The following is a 22,557-nucleotide window of genomic DNA, read 5'->3' as shown; positions in this document are numbered from 1 at the left end:
GTGTGTGCGCCGCGCGCGCATTCTTTTTAGTTACCTTTCTTTGTATTTTTAGTTTTTTTCTTTTCTTTTTCTGTACTTGTCTTTATGTATTTGCAAATACATACATGCATCCGTATATACACTAACCTTATGTGCATGGATTTTTTTATTTATTTTTTTCTTTTCCCAATTGTCTTTAACTATTTCTATATATATATATATATATATATATGCTTTCATGAATTCACGTAATTCTTACTTTGGATGGATTCTTTATATATATATGTATATTAAATGTGGTTTTTTATGGAAAGTTTTAATTGAAGTAAAATTATGAAATTGAGTTCTAATTGAAGTAAAATTGTAAAATTGATTTTAATTTATTTTGTGAGAGATGATATGATTTTGTTAAAAATAAAAAGAGTTACAATATTGATAAAAAAAAATAACAGTTAAAATTGTGTATATATAAATAGAAATACATAAAGATAAGTAGAGAAAAAGAAAAAGAAAGACAGGTATTTAAAAAGAATGCGTATGGAAAGATTTAGCTATATATATATATACACACACCTGAATTATCCAAATAAGAGAAAAGAATAAATTAAAAAGGGTAATTTTATCTTTAAAAAAAAAAGAGTTAAAATTGTAAATATGTAAGAGACATGCAATGAGATAAACCACAACCAATAAAAACAGCACTAGTGTCTTTAACATTCTTCTTGGAATAAATATGTATTGTTTCACTTTTATTCAACTTTCTACTTGCCATCAACCAATTGGAGTCGGGACTGATCATCCCGGCGATGGACCGTCTTAAAGGTGAATTTCATATTATTTTGTAAAGCTTTTATATATATTTTTTCCTTTTCACTTTAGTATCTTTATTCGCTGAGTGTGTCATATAATTTTATTTTATAGTATGAATTATTTTCTTTGCTTTGCAAACTCTTCTCCTGATATTCACGATTTTTTTTATTTTAAAACGTATTTATAAAATTAAGAAATGCACACACTTATAAATATAAAAATAAATAAAAATAAAAATAAAAATTCCCAAATGATATTAATGATACAACTACTCACTCGCTTACTTTCACATTTAAATCTATGTCACTGCTAGATTTAAATTAAGAATTGAGTTTAATACCATTTGTCACTTATCAGTTTACTTTGACGACTTTAGAAAAAAATGAGCTCATGACAACCGTAATAAGATCCAACGCACATTAACATTTCTCAATAAATATATCCACGTTTTCAATCACACATGGTATATAAACAGTTAGTAACCCATTTTTGTCATTGATGGTAATCTACGCATAGGTTTTCTCTTTCTGCGCCACCCTCTTTCTATCCCTCTAGCTACTACCCCTCTCTCTCTCTCTTGATTTCGCTCTCTAAAAACGAAGATGACATCTGACGATTGGTTCACAGCAGCGTTGACGGACGAGGAACTGGTGGCGGAGCTGTTGCTTCGGCTGAAGCACTCACCGGCCTCTTATTTGTCGCCGGCGGCGAATTTGCTGCCGTTCTGTTGGGGACACAAACAGCCGCGTTCCAGACTGCCGACGAGGAAGGAGAAGGAAAGGGAGCTGACGAGGTGTAGCCCCACCACGCCGCTTTCCTGGAGCGCCGGCGCCGCCTCCACCAGCGACGGTTACGACGAATCCAGCTGGCTTCATCCCCACCGGTCCTCCACCGACAGATCTAAGGTTCGTTTGTGTATCTCCGACTTCCTTTCTATTCTTGTCATTCTCTTCGTCTCCGGCGATAGTCAGATTTCCGGCGACGACGTACATCTTGTGTCAGACTTTTTGTTGATGGTGTTAATACTTCCGGACACTCTTTGAATCCGAAAGTCTTCGCTTTTGTTATTTTACATCTGTGAAGACATTTCACGCGTTTTGTCACTTTTGGGTTTTTTCTTCCGGCGATGGCGTCAGCTTTCCGGCCAGCTGGTATCATGTGTTAGATTTGTTTCGATTGACCGATTTGCCCCTGGAGGTGGAAAGTTCATGAGGTCGACGACGAGATATTCTCGGCTCTAGGAGTCCATATTTTTGTTTTTATTACGACTGTACCCCTCCTGGTTGACCTTGTTTACTGTACGGAGCTGCGAGCAGCGAGCACAATTCGCGGTCAATTCTCATTTCTGAGTTGATATTCATGGTCAGGGCAATTTCGTAAATCTATTGGCTTTCATGGGACAGTTGAACCGCTTGATCTCCTATCAAGCGGTTTCTGAATCGTGAACTGCTGATCCGTATAGTATGTTTCTCTATATTACTATTCGTAGCCTCTTTTTATTTTGACAGAAATGCCCTGGTGTACTTTTGAAAATTACCTCCGTCACGTGAGGTCAGTTGATGTGAAAAGTTATTTACGTTTTCCTCTCGCTTCTTTTCCGGTGACATGTCATTCTTGTCGGTCGGCTTTTTCATCAGGATAGCGGTTATTATAATTGACCAACCCACCCTTGCATTCAAAGTAAGTAGGCTTGCCCTCAAGGACAGTTCTGTCAGAACAAAAAAAAGTAACCACGAAGCTTCCTCCTTGTTTTTTTTATTATTATTTTTTTTCAGTGTCTTCTTGTGAACTTTCCCAAAAAAAAAATAAATAAATAAATTTTTGTCTTTGTTGGTCTACATTTAAATTTAACTAGACCAATATAGCCTTCAATGTAGTTAAAAGTTTGAACGCAACGGAAGGGTATTCTGGTCTTTTGACAAACTTGAGTAGTGGGTTGGTGAACCACTTGAGAAAGGGGCTTAGTTTTATAGTAATGACCTAAGTTATACTATATAGTATATGAATAATGCTTTACCCTAACCAACAAGTTTGTGAAAAAAATAAATAAACAAACAAACGATATATGGGATCTAAAACACAAACTCTTTCCTTACATATGTTATAAAACACTAGTTTAAGGTGTGATATGTTGAAGTGTAAGTAAAATTTTCGATTAGTGTTTCACCTCTAATTATCGAGTCAAATATTATTTTTCATATTTATATACTTAAGCTTATAGGTATGGTTATTTGGAATTTTAACAGGAAATAATAGTGTTACAGCTTACATTAAAATGTGTTTAGATGGAATGTTGTTGCTTGGATAAAGAAACTACTTTTCTAAGCGAATTCATTGTTTCTTCGGCCTCCTTCTTTAGCTAATAAGTCCAGGCCCCAGGGCCCGCACACTACCACATCAAAAAGCTACTAACTTACTGTGAATTCACAAGGGTGTATATATATATATATATTTCGAAAGACACACGAGGGTATATGGTATTACTTGTCATTGAACACGTAAGCAATTGTGTTGGAAATGTGTAAGCTTTTTTAATTTTTTTGCTCACATGTCTAATGATGCCCGGCATCATCTAAAATTTTATGGAGGCTCATTTTCATTGGATCCCGTATTTATTATTTTTATACAAAAATTTAATATGTATCTCCTCTGCCTCCCAAAAGGAATGGTGAGGGTTCAAGTCCTGTAGGGACAAAATGGTGGGTGAGTTTCTTGCCGTTGTTTTGCATTCCTATTTTATTCCTCGGTAGAAATGTACCCATATATACGAGTACATACAATAAAGGCTTATGCTTATGTTGTGTTTTTTATTTGGCAATTTCATTATTGATACAGTTATTAACTTATGCTGCATAATGGATGTTTACAGGGTACATTCACAAATGAAAATACTACCACAACCAACAACAAGAGATCAAGAAGAAAGAAGGTAACTTCTAGTATCCCTGGGACAATCTCAATTGTCTCTCTCTATCTTTTGTTGGGGATTAAAAAAACAAAAAACAAAAACAAATTAATAGGTCCCGACCAGGAGTCGAACCCAGGTCGCTGAATTCAAAGTCCAGAGTGCTAACCACTACACCATGGAACCATTTGCTTTTATTAGACAAAATATACATTACTTTAGCATACTGAATTTATGTTTATAAGTCCTGCACAATACTCTGATCATTCTTTTAGAGGAATGTAAAAACACTCTTGAAGAGAATACATATTCATGAAAAAGAATAATAAAAAATGATGTGCAGTTAGAAAAAAAATTATATATAAACAAGCTTCAAACTTTGTGAAGGGTGAAGAAAGCAAAAAACATGTAATAAAGTTGTAAGAGATATTACAAATGTAAGCAGTTCAAAATAATGCCAATGTCTAGTTTAATATTACACTTGTACATAGCTCAAATATACCAATGTTAAGTACGTTATGTATTAGTGTAGCTAAAAGTGTACCACTGCTACATTTTGCACGATACGGTGGTACATTATTGAATTTCAAATGTTTACACATTAATTATTCTTTTTCTTTTTTATTTTCATAATTTTAGAAGTTTGATAGTTCTTTCCGTTCTTATGTAATTGCCCAACACTCTTTTTATCCATAAATGTAATCTCGAATTGTAACATTGAGGGAATTTTATTATCGACTTTTGGCAGACATTTTCTGAACTTAAAGAGGAAGAAAGTTTGCTGTTGAATGAAAGGATACACTTGAAGAAGGCACGTTCCCAAGAAATCTCACCGGTCTCGTCTTCATTTTCTAATACCTGTGATTATCCTTTTGTTAATATTTTTTTGTATTTCTGAAACAGGAGTTAGTAACACTATGCATAACACTTGAGGAACAAAGAGCCCAAAGTGATAAATTGAAAAGGATCAAGGTAACCCTTCTCTATTTTCTTTCTCTGTTCCGTTATCGGAACCTCTGCCTTTATGCAACCTGCTATTCTGTCTACTCAGAAGGGAATGTCAAAAAAAACTACTATTTTTTTTTTCTTCCAATTACTTAATGAAATTGAGTAGGTCCTTGTTTGGTATAATGGTAAAAAACTCAGGCTGTCAATTGTCAAAATTGTAGCAATTCCTTGGTGATATCAGTAATGATAAATGAATTGAGTTCAGTAGTTCCTACTGCTTGGTTAAATGGTAAAAATTGGGACTGCTTAGCATGTCAATGTTGCTACTAATCTAGGGTAATCACATAGTCAAAAGACTAGATTACACCCTTTCGCATTTATGGCAGCCTGATTAACGGGAAGTCGTAACTGACACTGTTGAATTGCCTTTTTCCTAATTGATTGTAATTTGGAAGGGAAAAAAAAAATGATTATTAGAGTTATTTTTATCATTACTGAATCTAAAATGAATATTAGACCTGTGAGAACATTGATTCTATTAGTAATTAGATTCAGTTTTTGAATATTATGGTCTAGATGATCATAAAATAACTCAAAAAATATACAATATATTTCTGTAGGATATGTATATATATATATATATATATATAATCATAGGAATAGGTAATCTTTCTTTAAGGTTGGTTTGAGTCCTAGCTAGCAATTGCATCTCAAGTACGCAACAACTAAATCTTGTAAATGGGAAGCACTGTAAGTTTACCATTTCAAATGCTTGTTTTGTGACCAAAGGGGCATGTGGCCCAATGGCATACCCTCCGCCCGGTGTGGTCAAAAAGTGTGTGTGAGTGGAAGGTGTGTCGAAAGTAGAATCTTGACCTTTCGCCACTTCTCTTTTCTTATGCCCCTTTATGAAGTACAATCCTGTGAATTTAGTTTCGAACCTGTATATGAGTGGAAATGTGTGACAGTAATATCGATGCAAATGCACAGCCAAATAAAAGGAAATATATAAATAGAATGGAGGAAATAAAAACCCTTTTGGAAGGGTTTGAACTTTGAAGCCTGGGGTTGCTTCAATTTGAGAAACCAATCTCCTAAAGGCTAAAGATTAAAAAAAGTCCCACATTTTATTCTCTAAAAAGCTATTGATACACGTGCGCGCGCGTGCACACACAAACATATATATAAGCTGTTCTTATCCTAAAACTGTTAATAATTATCTTATTAACCTTAAGATAATGCTAATATTATCTAATAAAATACCAATACATAAAAATGTTTTTTTTTGGGGGGGGGATCTTTTTTCTTTTCTTTTCATTTCATTTTTCATTTTTTTTTTCCTTCTTCTTCTTCTTCTTCTTTGTGAATATTTTCTATATATGTTACTAGTTGTAGTAGAGACTAGTTTTCTCCTTCGCAAATGGAGGACCAATTACTTAAAAGCTCTGAGACATTGATGTCAACATGTCGTGTGACATAATTTAGAGTTGCTTGACATTGCAACACAGATAAAATAATACCATTGAGGATTGGATCCAGTGGTTTCAAGCATGCACTGCATTGAGTTTTCTCCTTGTGAATCCTGTTTCAGCATAATTATAACTCTCCTCTAGCTTCGGTTTTGCACATAATGTACTCATTTTTATTTTTTATCGTTTATTAGTTTTCTTGATGACATTCAAAATCTAAAAGATAGAAAGTAATGTAAAAATTACACTCTTTTGGCAGCTTGATATGCAATTGCAAGCAGCAAATAAGATGGGCACAATTTCACATGAACCTGAGGGAGCAATTTCCACTCAACACAATCTAATAGAAGCATCCGCTCGTGATCATTTTCCGCTGTTGCCAACACATGCAGCAGCTGATTCCTGCAAAGATCAAAGCGGCATTGACACCTGGGAAAGTGGCTTTATTCTACCGGATCTAAACATGACGCCAGCTGAGGATGATTTTGACTCTCAGACTCTATATGGGATGATGAGCTGAGAAGAGACACTGTGATTGTTCCTCTTCTCTTTTCAAAAGCAAGTGGTTGTGGTATTTATAAATGCTTTTTTGGTTCAGTAATGACAGTCGGATGGACCTGGCTTCGCGAATGGCCAACGAGCTATTTGTAGGGAGCAGACACTAGTCTTCTTCTACCTTAGGTGAAGTCATGGGTACAAGGACTCAACATGCTCAAATTGGCAATTCTTGTGAGGCAGAAGAAGCTGGCAGGTCATGAAAGTATTCAAGGTAGTGTAGAGATCCTAGCGGGTAGACAGGTAGATAATTTTAATTTAACCCAGTTTTTATTTATTTATTTAATTTTTTTGGATAAACCCTAGTTACTTCACTCAAAATATATATTTGACATATTGTATCTTAAAGCCTTTTTAGGTATACAGTTGTTAGAGACATGAGGAAATTAATAGTTGATTAATATCACAATTTTGTTTTTTCTCACTTCTTTTTGTCCACGAAAATAACCTGGTCATCGTGGATGGATTCAGAATTCATTTACAGGGAAAACAAGTTTGTTTTGGTCTGTTACTCATGAATCTGGGAATATATTCAGGATTGTATATATAACACTCTTTCTCATATGGTCACCCATGAAAAAAAATTACATGAAGTTTACACATTTATTTACATGTCAGGATGTCAGGTCGACTTAATAATCAGGCACCATGTAATAAATTCTACCCCATTTCCTCTTGCCTTGCTTCATATATAGCTGCTTCTTTTCTTGTTTCCCAGGGCACCCTTCTTGCCTTGACATACGCACGTGTGTGTGTGTATATATAAGGATAATTTCATAAAAATAGAGTTTTGTGGGTGAAATGACAAAAGAATGAAGTCAAAATTAAGTTTTACAAATTAATGAAATTTTCTCAAAGTCTGAGGTAGACATGAAAATTTACTGTGCATCATTTTTTTATTCCCAAGATACCATTCTATTGTTGTTATGGATCTCTTTCTGCCTCTGCATTTGACGCCTGTGCTTGAATGCCTCGAGCTTTTTTCTTTTCTTTGGGTGAAAGGCCCTCTCTCTAGTATAGTGGAATACTTTTAATGGGTTCTTCAATCTTTCGCACACCCTTAAACCAGCCCCTTTTGAATGTGTTCATCTGCACTGGCAAAAACAATTATTTCTTTTTGATTGGCCATCTCTTTCTTTTATCCACTTAACCAGCAAATCCATTTAATCATTAGAAAAGTACAAATGACTAGAAGTTTTGGATGAATTTCTCAGGTTTGTTGGTTGCTCGTTTGGGGAAAAAGGTTGCCATAAATGGGTTTCTCTTTCTAAATATGAAGGGTAGTAACATAATTTCATAACAACAATAGAATGGTATTTTGAAAATAAAAATATGATGTACAGTAAATTTTCATGTTCACATCGTGGTTATGTAAAGAAGTCATGCCAATTTTTATAATTATCACGTGTAACGACACACTCCACCACATGGTTTGATACCAAATTGTCACGTCCCAAAATCTTAAATACATGAACACTTGTCTCGTATTAAAAATTGGCATGACTTCTTTCCATAACAACAACTTTAAATAAAAAAATAATTAAATAAAGAAGTACATGTAAATCTCCCTCTAATTAATTAAATCGGTACAACCATAATAATAATCGACATTATAAAAAATAATCCATGATAACTGGACAAACTGAACTAAATCTCAAAAAACATATCGTCATTCTTATTACAATGATCCTAACAATGAAAAAAAATTGAACTAAACCAAAATATACGAAAAGTTAGCTAAAATTCATCGTCTTCATATGATCCCATCACGTTCCTACTCAACATGTACCTGAAATGTGATAATGGGATGAGCTCACAAGCTCAGCAATAAATGCTAAACACAATCATCGTTCAGCAAATTAACCTTACCGTATATTTTCATATATATAAGCAACTCAATAAGTGCATTAACAAAATAAATTACTTAACTTCAGTTAATTATAAACTTATTAATTAGCCATCATTTACTGTTATTAAATTCACATATCTCACATGAGCCCCGAGCTCCCCTCAAACAGTTGGCTGTTTTATCGCCATTATCTCACATGAGCCCCTGGCTCCACTCCAAATAAATGGTGTGAATTGCATAGTTCCTAACTACCAAATACACATATGTGGCTGGATGGTACGTCTACTCACTCAGATGGCCCCTGACCACGTCCACATGATAAGGGCTCAATAGACCCATGGCTATAATAAAAAGGTAGTTCACTCCCGATTAGGCAGATCCTTGACCATACCCAAAAAGTCATCATATGGTCAGTCCCTGACTACCCCTCCGACTAATCTAACTCATCCATTAAATAAATCTCTAATATACAGATTTAATAAAGGTCATTAATATTCAATAATTCCAACTCATAACCTCATACTTTAGACTAACCTTTAATCATTTAGTAGTCAAACTAATTAAAAAGGCATACATTAATCAACTACTGAACTAATTAAAAGGGATGAGTAATCAACCAATTAATGCAATCATAACAGAAAATTACACTTTCCTTATGATATCTATCTAAGCTTACTGATGAAGGGTTCATAATTACAAAAACAAGTATATATATATATATATATATGAAGGGTTAATAGATTATACTACTGATACATAAATACCCACATATTCATCTCTTTAGTAAATCAATTACTTAACCCAAACAAAGACATTTTTAATTCATGTTATTAAAATGTGTGTGTGTGTGTGTGTATAATATATATTTAATTCAAGTGCTTGCTTGTACATAAAGGTTTCCAGTTCTTTTATATCTGGTTGCATTTTAGAATTAGAATGACTGGAAAGAAAATTAATGGGGACAAACCAAAGTATAAGGATAATTTATTGGCTTATATGCGAGGGAGAACTCAAAAGGCAGGAATGGATATCAGAAGTTCTATTCCAATAGGTGTTATCCCAAACTACGAACCGAGAAAGGTTTCTTGTGTACGAGATTGGCCTCCATTTTGCGGACCCAACGTTAACTCAGTTCCTCTCAAGAAAATGAAAATTGAAGTGGATGATTGTGAAGAGGATTCTGAGAAGACGCCTCAAGACATTGAATAAAGGTATTCAAATTTCGAGGACAAAATTTCTTTCTAAGAGGGTAGAATGTAATACCCGTAATTTATGTATAATTATATTTTTATATATCTATATCGTTATTTTAATTAATGAATACTTGAGATAAGGGATTGTCTTTTAAATTTGAAGGAATCCTAAATTATCTCAACTACTAGTTATCACTCTATTTATATATTACACGTTATATCAGTAGTAAGAGGATACATACGATATTCTATAAATAAATAAATAAAGGAGAGAAAGAGAGACAGAGAGATCTGACGTTGTGCCTTCTGCAATAGCCGAAAAAAGGGACGGTGGTCGGGTATTTGCGTAAAAAGGAAGCATTAGCATTTTCCAGGCAAGTTAATCTTGCTTTATACTTTTATATATATTTACAACTTGATTTATAGAAAAATAAATTCTTAGGGAATTAATCTATCATGTTCTAACGAATTTTAGCCAATGATTTGATTAAAATTATGAACTCGATGAGCAGATTATTTCGTGATTGTTGAGTTACAAATGTTTAATATTCTAATCAAATGTTTCTGTAACGACCCACTCCACCACATGGTATGATATTGTCCGCTTTGAGTCTGAGCTCGCACGGTTTTACTCTTAAATTTTACCCCAAAAGGCCTCATACCAATTGGAGTGACACACCTACATATAAGCACTTCACATTTTCTCTACCCAGGTGATATGGGACTGTGCACCCGTAACTCGCCAGTTTGTATTTTCATTCTTTTGTCCTTTGACCCCCAAAACTTCATTTTTATGGAATTATCACACACACACACACACACACATATATATAATATGTATGGTACGTTGAGCAACATCATGTAACAGTAAGGGGCTATTTGGCATCTACTTTGTTTTTGTTGTTTTTGTTTCAGGCCCGCTGCAGTAGCCCAAATGAAGCCCAAAACATGTTTGGTTGATAATGTTTTGTTTTGCATAGTTGTAAAACATTTCACTAAAGAGGCCCAAAACTTGAAACACCAAAATGGTGTTTTATCATGTTTCAACACTGTTTAGGCAAATTTTCACTGTAGCGGAAAAAACAGCCGACCCATTTTATTTCAGCTATATAAACATTTTAGGTCATTTTTGCACAAATTTTCTCTCTCCTCTCCCGATACTCTCTCTATGATTTAAAGGCGATTTCCAATCGCCTCCATCTCTATTCTCGTTATCTACTCTGAACTTGCCCAAATCTACGAGAATCAGAAGTTCAAAACCCATTTATTTCAGTTTATCTATCTGTCTGCAAGAATCAAAACCTATTATTACTTATAAATAATGCCTCAATCTCTATTCTCGTTCTCAGACCTGAACTTGCCCTCTCCTCTCTCTCTCTGCAACTGGGTCGACTATGCAAAAAAGGGGGTTCATAAGAGAGAGGTTCCTAACAAAGCAACTATGCACATGCTTTTCAAGATTTCTTTGTACATGGGTTCTGAATCTGATGAGAGGCGGCGTTGTTTGGTTCAGAAAACCAGCAACCAAATCCAAACTCTCTCTCAACACATGCACACTCTCTTTCTCTTCTTCTACAGAATAATCACCAGATCCAAACTCTATTTCCCAAAGAAACTTTTTTGATCTATCTATCAGAAAGCCATGAAAGTCCTCTATTTTCTCTGTCTTCTTCTTCAAACCAAACTCTGCTTCTCTTCCACAACCCAAATACTGGTTTTGCCCCTCAAAACCCAACTAATCTCATCTGGGTCCCTCTCAAGACCTCCAAACAAGCTTCATTTCCACCACAATGTCACTCTCACCGTTTCTCTCTCAGTCGGCAGACCTCCAAACAAGCTTATTACAAAAATTAAAATATATATATATATATATATATTATTTGTGTGCCCAAACATGTTTTACATGTTTTTGTTTCTGACATATCTACATCAAAGCATAGTTCCCAAACGTGCTTTTGAATTTTTTCCAAAACACTCTACAACAAAAACATTATTTCTGTTTTAACCAAAAACAAAATATCAAAAACAAAATGCATGCCAACAAACGGCCATAAGCATACTTATTGACTGTGAATTCTCAGCTTCCTCAAGTAATTAGAGGTGTGACATTGCATATGGAGCAATGAAACACCACATCATCATCATCACCGCCAAAACAATGGCCCCCTCTCTCTCTCTCTCTCTCTCTCTCTACATATGTCCTTTGGCATGTATTGTCTTCTCCCCATCTATCATGTCACCTACATTAGCTGGTGGGTCAGTTGGTGTGGTGGTACCCTTTTACTTGTTCTCCTCATTTTCCAATTTTTAGAGCATCATGTATGGTGTTTAGCCATTTTTTAATAATTATGGTGCTAGTCATTTGACTCTCTTTCACATTTGTAAATGAATGAGAGTTAAGTCAACCTAGTTAAGTCATATTTGGCTAGTCCATCTAGCTAGCCAAAGCACTGCCACTGAAGTGCTTTGGCTAGGGCCCGCCATTGGCTAGCCCCACACCATCAGCTTTTGCAGGCCACAATTTGACCACGGAATGCTCTTACCCTTTAAGTTGCACTTGCAAGTTCTTCACGATTTTTCTTATAACAAGCATTGCATGATGCAAAGTTGAGGAGATAGCCTTTACTTTGTCTGTATTTATTTTTATTTTTTATTTTTTCAAAAAAACACAAATAATTATTATAATAATAAATTGGTCCGATTAAAGGCCCGGAGGGCGCAGCCCGGGAGACTTAATCTCAGCCTGATCCGAACTACAAGCAGATTCCAGAGTGGGACATGGATGGGTTTAAACGAAACAATTTTAAGTGCAGCCCGAAAATTTGAAATAACATCACAGGATTCTACCTACAGTTATCAAAACATATACATTGATCCAAATCAGGCCAGAATGAGGCTTATTATTGGGCCCAATTTTCTAAAACCCAATTGATCCAACTTCGAACTGAATTACACGTTCAATTTTGGACCAACTGGTCGGCCCGAGATGACTGTTATAAGTCCTGAAACAATCTCCATTAAACTGGCTCAGAATCATCCAATTTGGCAGCCTAGTCTAAATAACAACGATAATCAGGCCCAAAGCCCATAATCATGGCCCACAATGATGATTAGCCAAGGTTTTGTTAATTTGTTGGTGATTTAAGCCCATAATCAATGCCCAATCTGATGGACCTACTTAGAGGTCAAAAGGCCTACACAACAGTGTCTCGCGTTTCATTTACTTGTTCGGTTCGCGTTTTGTTTTTGATGTTTTGTTTTTAACTAAAAAAAACAAGTATTTTGTTATAGAGTGTTTGAATAGTAATCTGAACACGTTTGGTAACGTTCAAGATTTTTAGAAACAAAAATATGAAAAAATATTTGGTATAAAAAGTATTGCAAGTTTGAAAAATATAATGATTAGTTTAAAAATGTCATTAAAAAGTTATTCAAAAAATAATAATTTACTGTTTATCGTTACAGTATCGTTACTGCAATGCTGAAATGTGTAAAAATAACAAATTGGTGTTTTGATTTTTGACCACTATTCACGAAACGTTTTGACACTATGCAAAACAAAACATTTTTTATTAAACATGTTTTTTTCATTGTTTGTTGCTACAATACTGGACAAAAATAAATATACCAAAAATAAAATGCATACCAAACAGACCTTAGCAAAGCTGCAAAAGCAGTGAAAAGTAATTTGAAATTGAGAAAACTAACTCAAACAGAAGGTCAAACCAATCAAATCTGAACTTTTCATTGGGATCAATAAAGACTACTATGACTTTGATTATTATACCATTGAATTGCATCTTTCTATAAGGCATGATGCTAAAAGGAATAAATGTGGAAGCATATAGAGACTGGAGCTTCCTTATTTTTGTGATTTCAAGAACAGTATACCACCTCAAGTATTCACCATTAGTAGGGGTCGAGCAGTAAATTATCCTAGGGATGTGTGGGGAACACCAATTTATGTTTGTGTGTGTGACTGTGTGTGTGAGAGAGAGAATGAGAGAGCGGAAGAGGTGGTTTTGTGGTCCATGGAAGGAGATGGCTTGTAAGTGCTTGTGTGGTCCATGACTTCTTAGAAAAGGCCTAAATTGAGGGGAAGAGACAATACGTGGGAAAAGAGGGTGGGGAAGAAATGGCATCATGGGATTGGGACAGACTCATTCAAGTTCTAGTACAACCTTATCCTATCAAAGGTTCAAAATCCCAAAATCAAAAACATTCATTTGCAATATTTAATCATTTTGATCATATTCCTAATTTTGTCATTTGACAATGCTAACCGTTCACACCTCTTATTTGAGACTATGGGGGAGCATATTGTGAACTTTGACTCGTCTTTTTGAACGAATGTCCCTATAGCACAGTTGGTGAGCATTTCTTTGGAGCCACTTTTAGCTAAATTCCTCCACATAAATAGATGCCATTTCAAAAAATAAAAATAAAAATGCCCTTTAATTTGTTCAATAATTTTAGCGATTCCTCCACATAAATAGATGCCATTTCAAAAAATAAAAATATAAATGCCCTTAAATTTGTTCAATAATTTTAGCGATAAGTGCGCTTTGAAAAGCATATATCAAATGAGTACAGAATGAAAGTCTTTGATATGAAACGTAATACATCATGATTCATCGAATATGGATAGAATAATTCAAAAAGAGTATTCTTCTTGTTTTATATTGTGTTACGTAATGGTATTCAAAGAAAAAAAAGTCTCATGGATTGTGGGGCGGCGCCATTGTCACGCCTAAAGGAATTAGACATATCGATGTTGATAATGCATTGGAACAATCATGTCCTGCACATTTCAATTTCAATCCAGCTGGGGGGAAATGGGATGGAAAAAGATTTGTGATTGGATTTTTCTGTCAATTTTTTGCACTATTTGTAAAGGTATGGAAAACCCAGGGTTTGCCTTCTCTGATTTGGACCCCCCCATGATGCTTTTGTGTTACCAAGTGCCAAATTACTTTGAAAATTTTCTTTTGGACATGACTGTCAATGGACTCATTGAGCATGGGGGTACTGATTGCATGAACACAATTTTCACTACTTGTGATAGCTTTCTCATAGTAGAATAGTACTTCTTTTACATTGAATTATGCACCATTTATGATATAATGCATCACTTCTATGAATTAACTCTCTCTTATGGTAATTATTGGATGGTCCTGGTTCATTTGTCATGTGTCGAACTAATTCAATAAAAATTCATGTTAAGATTTCTTTATAATATATTAGTACAATCTAGTAGAGTCATTTTCTCAATCGGAAAGTTTTGATTTAACTGGTCCATCAAGTGTCAATGGATCAAGACTATCTAATAATTACTCGGAAAGAGAACTTGATTATGGAGAACAATCTTTTATAAATTTTTTAAATTATTTTCTATTTTTGATGTTCTTGAAACCCTTTCCTAGATTATACCCCTTGCTTTTTGTCATCATCATTCAAACTTTTATCCCAAACAAACGAGATCATTTCTTCTACTAGATTCAATTATTTAATTTTAGTTTAAACCACTTCATTCCAGGTTATTTTTGATCAACCTCTTTTTATAAAGTTGAAACTCCAAACATAACTAATTTTGTATTCTTTCAGGGGAAAAAGAGTTTAGAAATTATTTTTGATTATTTGAGAGGAGAAGATTGTTTTTTTTACCAATTATATGTAAATTCAATCATGAATCGTTCATGAGCCACACTTTCAACAGGACATCACAAAGACCTGATCCAATTGGACACTACAGTATTATTATATTATTATTTTTGGAATAAAGTGCAAGAAACTCTCCTGTACTTTACTCTCCCTCCCAAAAAAAACCCTCCAAAACTATTTTTTTTTTTAACAAAAAACTCCCTAAACTATCTGAATTTTTACAAAAACAACCAAATTAGTGTCACTGACCTATGCTATAAATTGAAAATGACAATCCTACCCTTTTTAATTGGCCCCAATCGCTCTCCATGCTCTGAAAATTGCAATCTTTCTATGCTCTGCAACCTTCCAACAATAACAGACGAAACCCACCACTCCTCTCTCTACTCACTTTCCCTATATTTAATCAACTTAATTTCCAAATAGTACATCAGAAGCCAAACCTCAAAATATCAAAGCCAAATAAGTATTTGAATCTCTATTTCTGCTACTGATTTTTAGAGAGAGGGAGTAATCCCAAAACCCAGGTAAGCTATGAATATATCAAGAAGATATTACAAACAGTTTGCAAATACATGAATTTTAGTTACATTTGTATTTGATTTGGTTTTGGTAGTGGTCTGTTCTGCAATATTTTGTAACGGACAATATAAGTTTTTTTTTTTAATATGATAAAGATGTGATGAGTTGCAAAATAAGATAATAAAAATGTGTTTTAATTTTGGTTTTTCTTATCATCAATATGGCAATGGCTGAAGGAGCTATGGTTTCCGAATGGATTTATGAGTTAATTGGGTAGTGGGTTGGTTCCTATTCGGCAATAAAATGTGGACGGTGTGAGATGGTGTTTGACACTAAAATGATAAGGGCAATTTTGTAATCTAATATTTCCGGCGAACTCTGGCGTCGACGAATTTGGATTTTGTCCTTACATTACATTTTTTAAATAGTTTAGGGGGCATTACTTAGTTCAGGGTTTCTTGAGAGAGAGAGAGTAAATTCAGGGTTTATTGCTTTTTACTCTTTCTTTTTTATTTTTTTATTTTAGTATGAAAACGATATCATATATCATTTCAAAGACACAAAGGTCAAGTCAACGGCAATACAAACACAATAGTTAAGCCAGAAAAGATATACAAATCATGAAGCAAAGTAATAAAATAGTATATTATTTGTAATAGTCTATTTCACCACATGATATTATATTATCCGTTTTCAATCCGAATTCTCGTGATTTTATTTTTAAATTATATCCTAAAAGGTTACAAATAAATGCTTCAACTTTGGTTTTCTTAAGCAATGTCAGATTGTACTATCCAAAATTTGTTTAGCATATAGCTCATCCAAATTTCTTGTACCCAAAGGTATTACGGTGTTAGTAAGAATTTAGGAGGTAAATTTTTAAAATTTTATTTTTAAATTATACTTCTAACTTAAATGATAGGTGTGCTTTGAAATTATAAAAATAAAACCCGTCCAGTCATGTTAGCCACATGAAATTTTAGAAGACTAGTCAAAATTTGATCCATTTTCTTAATAAGAAAAGGGGACTATATAAATATGATTGATTATTAAAAAAAAGAAAGTAATATGCAAAATTTTAGGGAGCTAGTCAACATTTAGGGTCACATCCACGCCGAACAATAACAATAAATATTCTTGACTTCTGTAAAACGTGGGATGAGACAAGTTCTTGATGACTAGTAAATTGAGATAAACAAGAGTAATGCTATCCGGAATTTGACTTTATTATACTTATTTTGAGTTTTTTTTTTTATTTTTTATTTTTTTATTATTACCATATTTTGATATATATTAAAAAATAAATAAAAACAAGAACAAATTAGTGCACTAGTTACATCTTGATGTAGTCCATATTAAAATAATCTCACTAAAAAAAATTAACTCAAAATATTATAAAATGAAATTATAGTCAAGCATAACAATTTAATTTGATTAAATGAAATAAAATAAAAAATATATATAAAATTTTGATTGATTCATATGATCTAATGTAAGAGAATTTGATTCAAAAAATTTAAGTATATAATTTATGTATAATTTTCTTTTAAATGATTAGATGGCCTTTTAATATTTGTACATGATCCATTAAAAATAGAGAATTTGTATCATTATCATGGAATCGATCTCTTGACAGCATTACTCAATAACTAAAATAAAATTTGAATCATTAGTGAGAAATCCAAAATAACAATTATCATCTTACATTTGTGTACATATTAAAAAAAAAAAAAAAAAAAAAAAAAAAAAAAAAAAAAAAAAAAAAAAAAAAACACTCGCCCTTGTCCGTGAATGTTCTTATACATGGTCCGACTAGCTCACTTAAGATCCTCAAGTGGTGAGTCTGTTTAGTCTAATTTTTAAAATATTTGAACATACATGTATATAAAGACGTCTTCTATGAAAAAATACAATAATAAATTTTGTAGACGACTATTATTCAGGAAAAAAAAATAAAAAAAAATTGACTACTCCACTTTCCTTTTTCTTAATCTCTTTCTATAAATTGAGATGTTAAACACAACTCTGTGAAATTTTTCAACACAATTAAATCCGTTTTTAACATATTTAATCTATTTATTTCGGCCAAATTTGATGCGTTGAAAATCATAATTTATCTGTTGAAAATGAGAATTACTGTGTTATGATATAATTGTTCATGTGCCGATGTTTACTTTAATAATAGACTTAAATTATTTACCACTAAGGGTTATGAATTTCTCTCCACCAGTCTCGAAACATTGGTCTCGAAACATTGGTCCTGAGGTTGGGAATTTAGACCCAAATTTAATAGGAAAAAGGTGTATCAGTCATCGCCCACAAATCTTCTCCTCTGCTTCTTATTATGTGACATTTACCACTTTTATTAATGGTGAATTTTACCTCTATAATAGTAAAATTTCATTTGTTTTTGCTTGCTTATAAAAATTTATCATTTAAAATTTTAAAATTAGTAAAATTTACTGTGTTGAAATCAATAAAAATTCATCATTTATATTGTTGAAATTCAAAGTAGTTTTTGGTGATGAAATTCATCATTAAAAGTCATGAAATTTCAAAATAAATACAGTAAAATTTCACCACTAAAAACCGGGAAAAAGTTACTAGAGATGATTAGGAATTTAGGTTTATGATTTTGTCTATACTCTTTCATCAAACAAGGAATGGCAATCCGCCGGGTTGGACGGATCATCCTTGTCCCAAAATCAATTGTGTAAGATCAATTCATTCCAAATATTTGGTGTTTTTAAAATTTAGTTTTTAACTTTTTCACAGATCTATTCATTGTTCGGTAATAAAATGTCAAAATTGATTAGTACACAAATGTCTGTAAACAGTCAATTTAAACTTGGCATTCTAAGTTTTGGGATTATTATTTGGTGGTAATCTACTAATCAATTATATAGGTCCCACAAGAAAAAAAAAATCTATATAGGTCCCACTCAATTTAAAAATAAAATTGAAAAAGTCACACCTTACCAAACACTTTGTTGTTATTAAACACAAACTACAAACAATATTAATTATAAAATAATAATACTAATCACTGATTATTGCGAGTATTTAAAGAGAATAATCCAACTTTGGAATTAATATTTGGTAGTGGGATCATAATATAAGCTTAATCAAACTTGTTTGCATGCTAAGTGTCTTCTTCTAAATTGGATGTTGTAAAACTTTGCCAACGTCTTGTTAATCCATTAAAATTGATTATCAGCCACCTACCTACTTCTTAGTTATTTTATTGGTTAAATTAAATTAAAGATACTTATTTATTATATATAAATAATATACATCTAATTTTTTTTACTTTAGAATTTATAATAAATTTTCAAAATATACACACACACACACACACACATATATATATATATAAAATTCTTTACAAGTAATAAATGGGTGTTAAATCTTTATTGAAAAAAAAAATACATAAATGAGTGTTTAATTACCTATCTTCATCACACTATTCAAATTGTGATAAAACTAAGTTCTCAATTAAATATAATCATCAAGATCAAAACATTAAAAATAATAATTGTTTATAAAGTCGAAACAACCTTATAGTATGTTTAGAGTGCGAATCACACCCTTCATGTGTTAAATAATCATTTTTGTCATTTCATAAAATGATGTATTTTAAAATAATATATAAATATGTACATAAGGGCAATTTTATCAAAATACAGTTTAAATGTGTCAGGAGACCAGGAGAGTCCAATCTGCACAAAATTTAAATTATAGGGGATGTTTTATGTACATGAGAAACGTGATACGTAATATAAATATACTATAACGGTGTTTTCTTCATTTGACCCTATTAAACATCTAAATCAGTGTTTATAAGATTAGGATAGAATATGTATTAAAAAGACAACTATTCTTAAATATTATAAAATAAAACTTGATTATATGAAATAAAACTAGGGATGTCAGTAGGACGGATTTGGTATGGGGCATGAACAAATTTTTTTTTTTGCAAATCCGATTTAGAACTTCCAAGTTGGAGTCGGGGTGTGTTCTGGACGAGCACTCAATATACATATATTTTAAGAAAAACAATTTAAACTTGAACAAATTTAAGATAAATTGTGTAATTTTTTTTAGTATAGTCAAATATTAACAATCAATGATAATAAAAATGTTGTTAAAATTTTAAATCATTATAATTTGTGTATATATATATAATTAATAAAATAATATTTATTTATATATCAATTATTAATTGTGAGTTCAGGACTTCATATGTTTTAAACTCCCTATCCAAACTCGTTGATTAAATTGATATAGCTAGCCAAAGCCATTCATTTCATTTTGAATTAAAAATTCATTGATAACATATTATTTCCTGTTTTGATAATTAGGAGAAAAAATAAATAAATTATATTATTTGTTAGGAAAAAACATAAAAATAAATGAGGGAATGGTAATAACCTTTTTCTCATGGTTAAATAATTGAAGAAGTAATAAGATGAAAAAAAAAAAAAAAAAAAAAGATTCCTCGTGTTTGAATGATTAAAAAATAAAAAGATGGAAAAGGTCCTTGAAAAGATTTTCTTACAGATATTTTTAAAAAACAAATTACAAACCTCCTTAGTACGGACAAATGAGTACTACTCACAAATTCAACGACAAAAAATGAAAAAAAGAAAAAAAAAAAGAAACCAATAAGTCAATGACGTGGAAAAAGAGAAATCACGCGTGGGGCGGGAAAAGCAGCGATTGGACAGATAAGACACGAGACGTTTAACTTCCATTTCTGGACAATACAGAGAACCGTGACAAACAGAGTTTGAGGTCCACATTCATTACTTCATAATCTGAATATACCTAAATACCCCTATATGTGTTTCTCATACTGTACTTGGTTTAAAGATCACGTGCTCTCTGCGTGCCTGCTCTTTCCAACCATATTTTTGAGGTCTTTAATTAAAATAAAAAATACCCAACTTCTCAAAAAAAAAAAACAGAAGAGGAGGAAAATACAGCAGGTATTTTTTATTTTTATTATTATATTTTTTAATACGTAAATTATACATACTCATTTGTTTTGGAAATCAGATTCCCATCTTTCTATTTAGCCCTAGGCGTAAAATGTAGCAATCTTTTTGTAATTTTTTTTTTCTTGAAAATGATGAATTTCTTAATCCATTTTTACTTGTCCGTGATGAGACTGCAAATCATTACCTTAGCTCTTTTATTACGTACTTTTAAACTTAAGTCATATAATTATTCTTAACGAGTATTTTTTTTAAGTTCTGATCATTCACGCTCATTTTTTCACTATGCATTACTTAAATTTTACACCGTCCATGCTCTTGCTCTTTTTATACGTTATTTAGATTACAACACGGTATTGTATCTTTTGGATTGATAGTACCATCTCATTTGAAAATTAATTAATATTAAATGAGAGAAAGACACACTTTTTATGATATTCAACGCAAAGACTTATCCCTATAAAAAGTAATATTGTGTGTTCTAATATAACGTGTTGAATCAAGCTGCGCCATCTCATTTGAATTTTTTATATTTGAAACTCAAATGAAATGTATAAATTTTAAAATCAAATCAATTTGTGAAATTTGAATTGATTTGGATTTAATTGATTGTGCGAGCCATTCATACAACTAGAGAGCACAGTCCAACACCCTGATGTCTGCAGTAGTTGTTTACATAAACCTGGTCCCTCATCAAGTTGTCTTCTGTGGACCCCACCTCCACAGTTGTTCTCTTTAATTAAGCCGGCGGAGGACCACACGAGTATAAAACCATAAGGTGGTCCTACGCGCTTTGATTTCTCCACGTGTACGTCCAAGATTCGGTTATCTAAGCGCGTGATTCTAGACATTCCCTACATGTGGTCCAAACGATATCTTTCCGCCAAGTGTCCCTTAGTCTCCGCAAGTGGCGACGCTAGATGTTTCCCTTTCTTGTCTTATTATTTTTAGTATTCTTATTTTGATAAAAAGCTAAAAATCAAAAAAAAAATAATTATAATAAAAGAAAAACTCCACTAATTGTCAAAATGATTCCTGAATTTTAAAAATCCATTGATTTATCAGAAATTATTATTATTATTTTTTTAAAGTGCATTTATACAAAAATGAAGGGTATTTATCACTATTAAAGTTAGGCCATTACTTTCACTCTAAATGCTATACACATCAATCACATTTAATGTCTGAATTTTGACCAATACATTTTGAAACTTTTTTCCTTCAACTACTTAATTTCCCATCAATTGTTATTTAATTTTTGAAAAAATTAATTGCACATCAAGATAATCAATTTCAATTAACTAACTATTTAATCCTACAAAAAAGACATGCACCATGTCCATAAATGGACCCTGCCAAAAAAATCTCACTTGTTTGGTCAGAAAACGACAGGAGAAAATGGAAAAAAAATTCCTTTTTTCTGCTGTTGGTGTATGAAATCCATAATTTAAATTAGAAGAAAATTACGTTAAATTTTTTTTTTTCAGTAAATAAAAAAATTTAGGTTAAATTTGAGTTCCTATGATCTTCAGTTTCAATTTTAAAGTGCCAATGCATGCTGTCAAACAAATCATTTTTTTTTATAAATTCAGTTGAAATCACACAATTTATCCTAACACTTTTAATTACCATTACTTAGTCGCTTCATTTAAGAGTTGGAAGTACAATT

General features: G+C 32.3%; 1 protein-coding gene and 1 non-coding gene across 2 annotated transcripts; one reads left to right on the top strand and one right to left on the bottom strand.

Moving 5' to 3' along the window:
* The first annotated feature begins 1,277 nt into the window (after positions 1-1,277).
* Positions 1,278-7,090, top strand: LOC132284498 (uncharacterized). Its single transcript, XM_059786608.1, has 5 exons — positions 1,278-1,694; positions 3,659-3,718; positions 4,443-4,505; positions 4,598-4,666; positions 6,371-7,090. The coding sequence occupies exons 1-5, from the start codon at positions 1,392-1,394 to the stop codon at positions 6,629-6,631; spliced, it is 756 nt and encodes a 251-aa protein (XP_059642591.1). The 5' UTR covers positions 1,278-1,391; the 3' UTR covers positions 6,632-7,090.
* TRNAQ-UUG (transfer RNA glutamine (anticodon UUG)) lies at positions 3,808-3,880 on the bottom strand. The gene has a single exon. It is a non-coding gene; the product is annotated as a tRNA-Gln (tRNA).
* Positions 7,091-22,557: the final 15,467 nt, after the last annotated feature.

This window comes from Cornus florida, unplaced genomic scaffold (genome assembly GCF_030987335.1).
Source record: "Cornus florida cultivar Cherokee Brave unplaced genomic scaffold, ASM3098733v1 CherokeeBrave_3.0.0_Hap2_Chr11, whole genome shotgun sequence".
Classification (NCBI taxonomy): domain Eukaryota; kingdom Viridiplantae; phylum Streptophyta; class Magnoliopsida; order Cornales; family Cornaceae; genus Cornus; species Cornus florida.
Note: the sequence above shows the minus strand (reverse complement) of the source record. Positions and strands in the feature narration are given on the sequence as shown.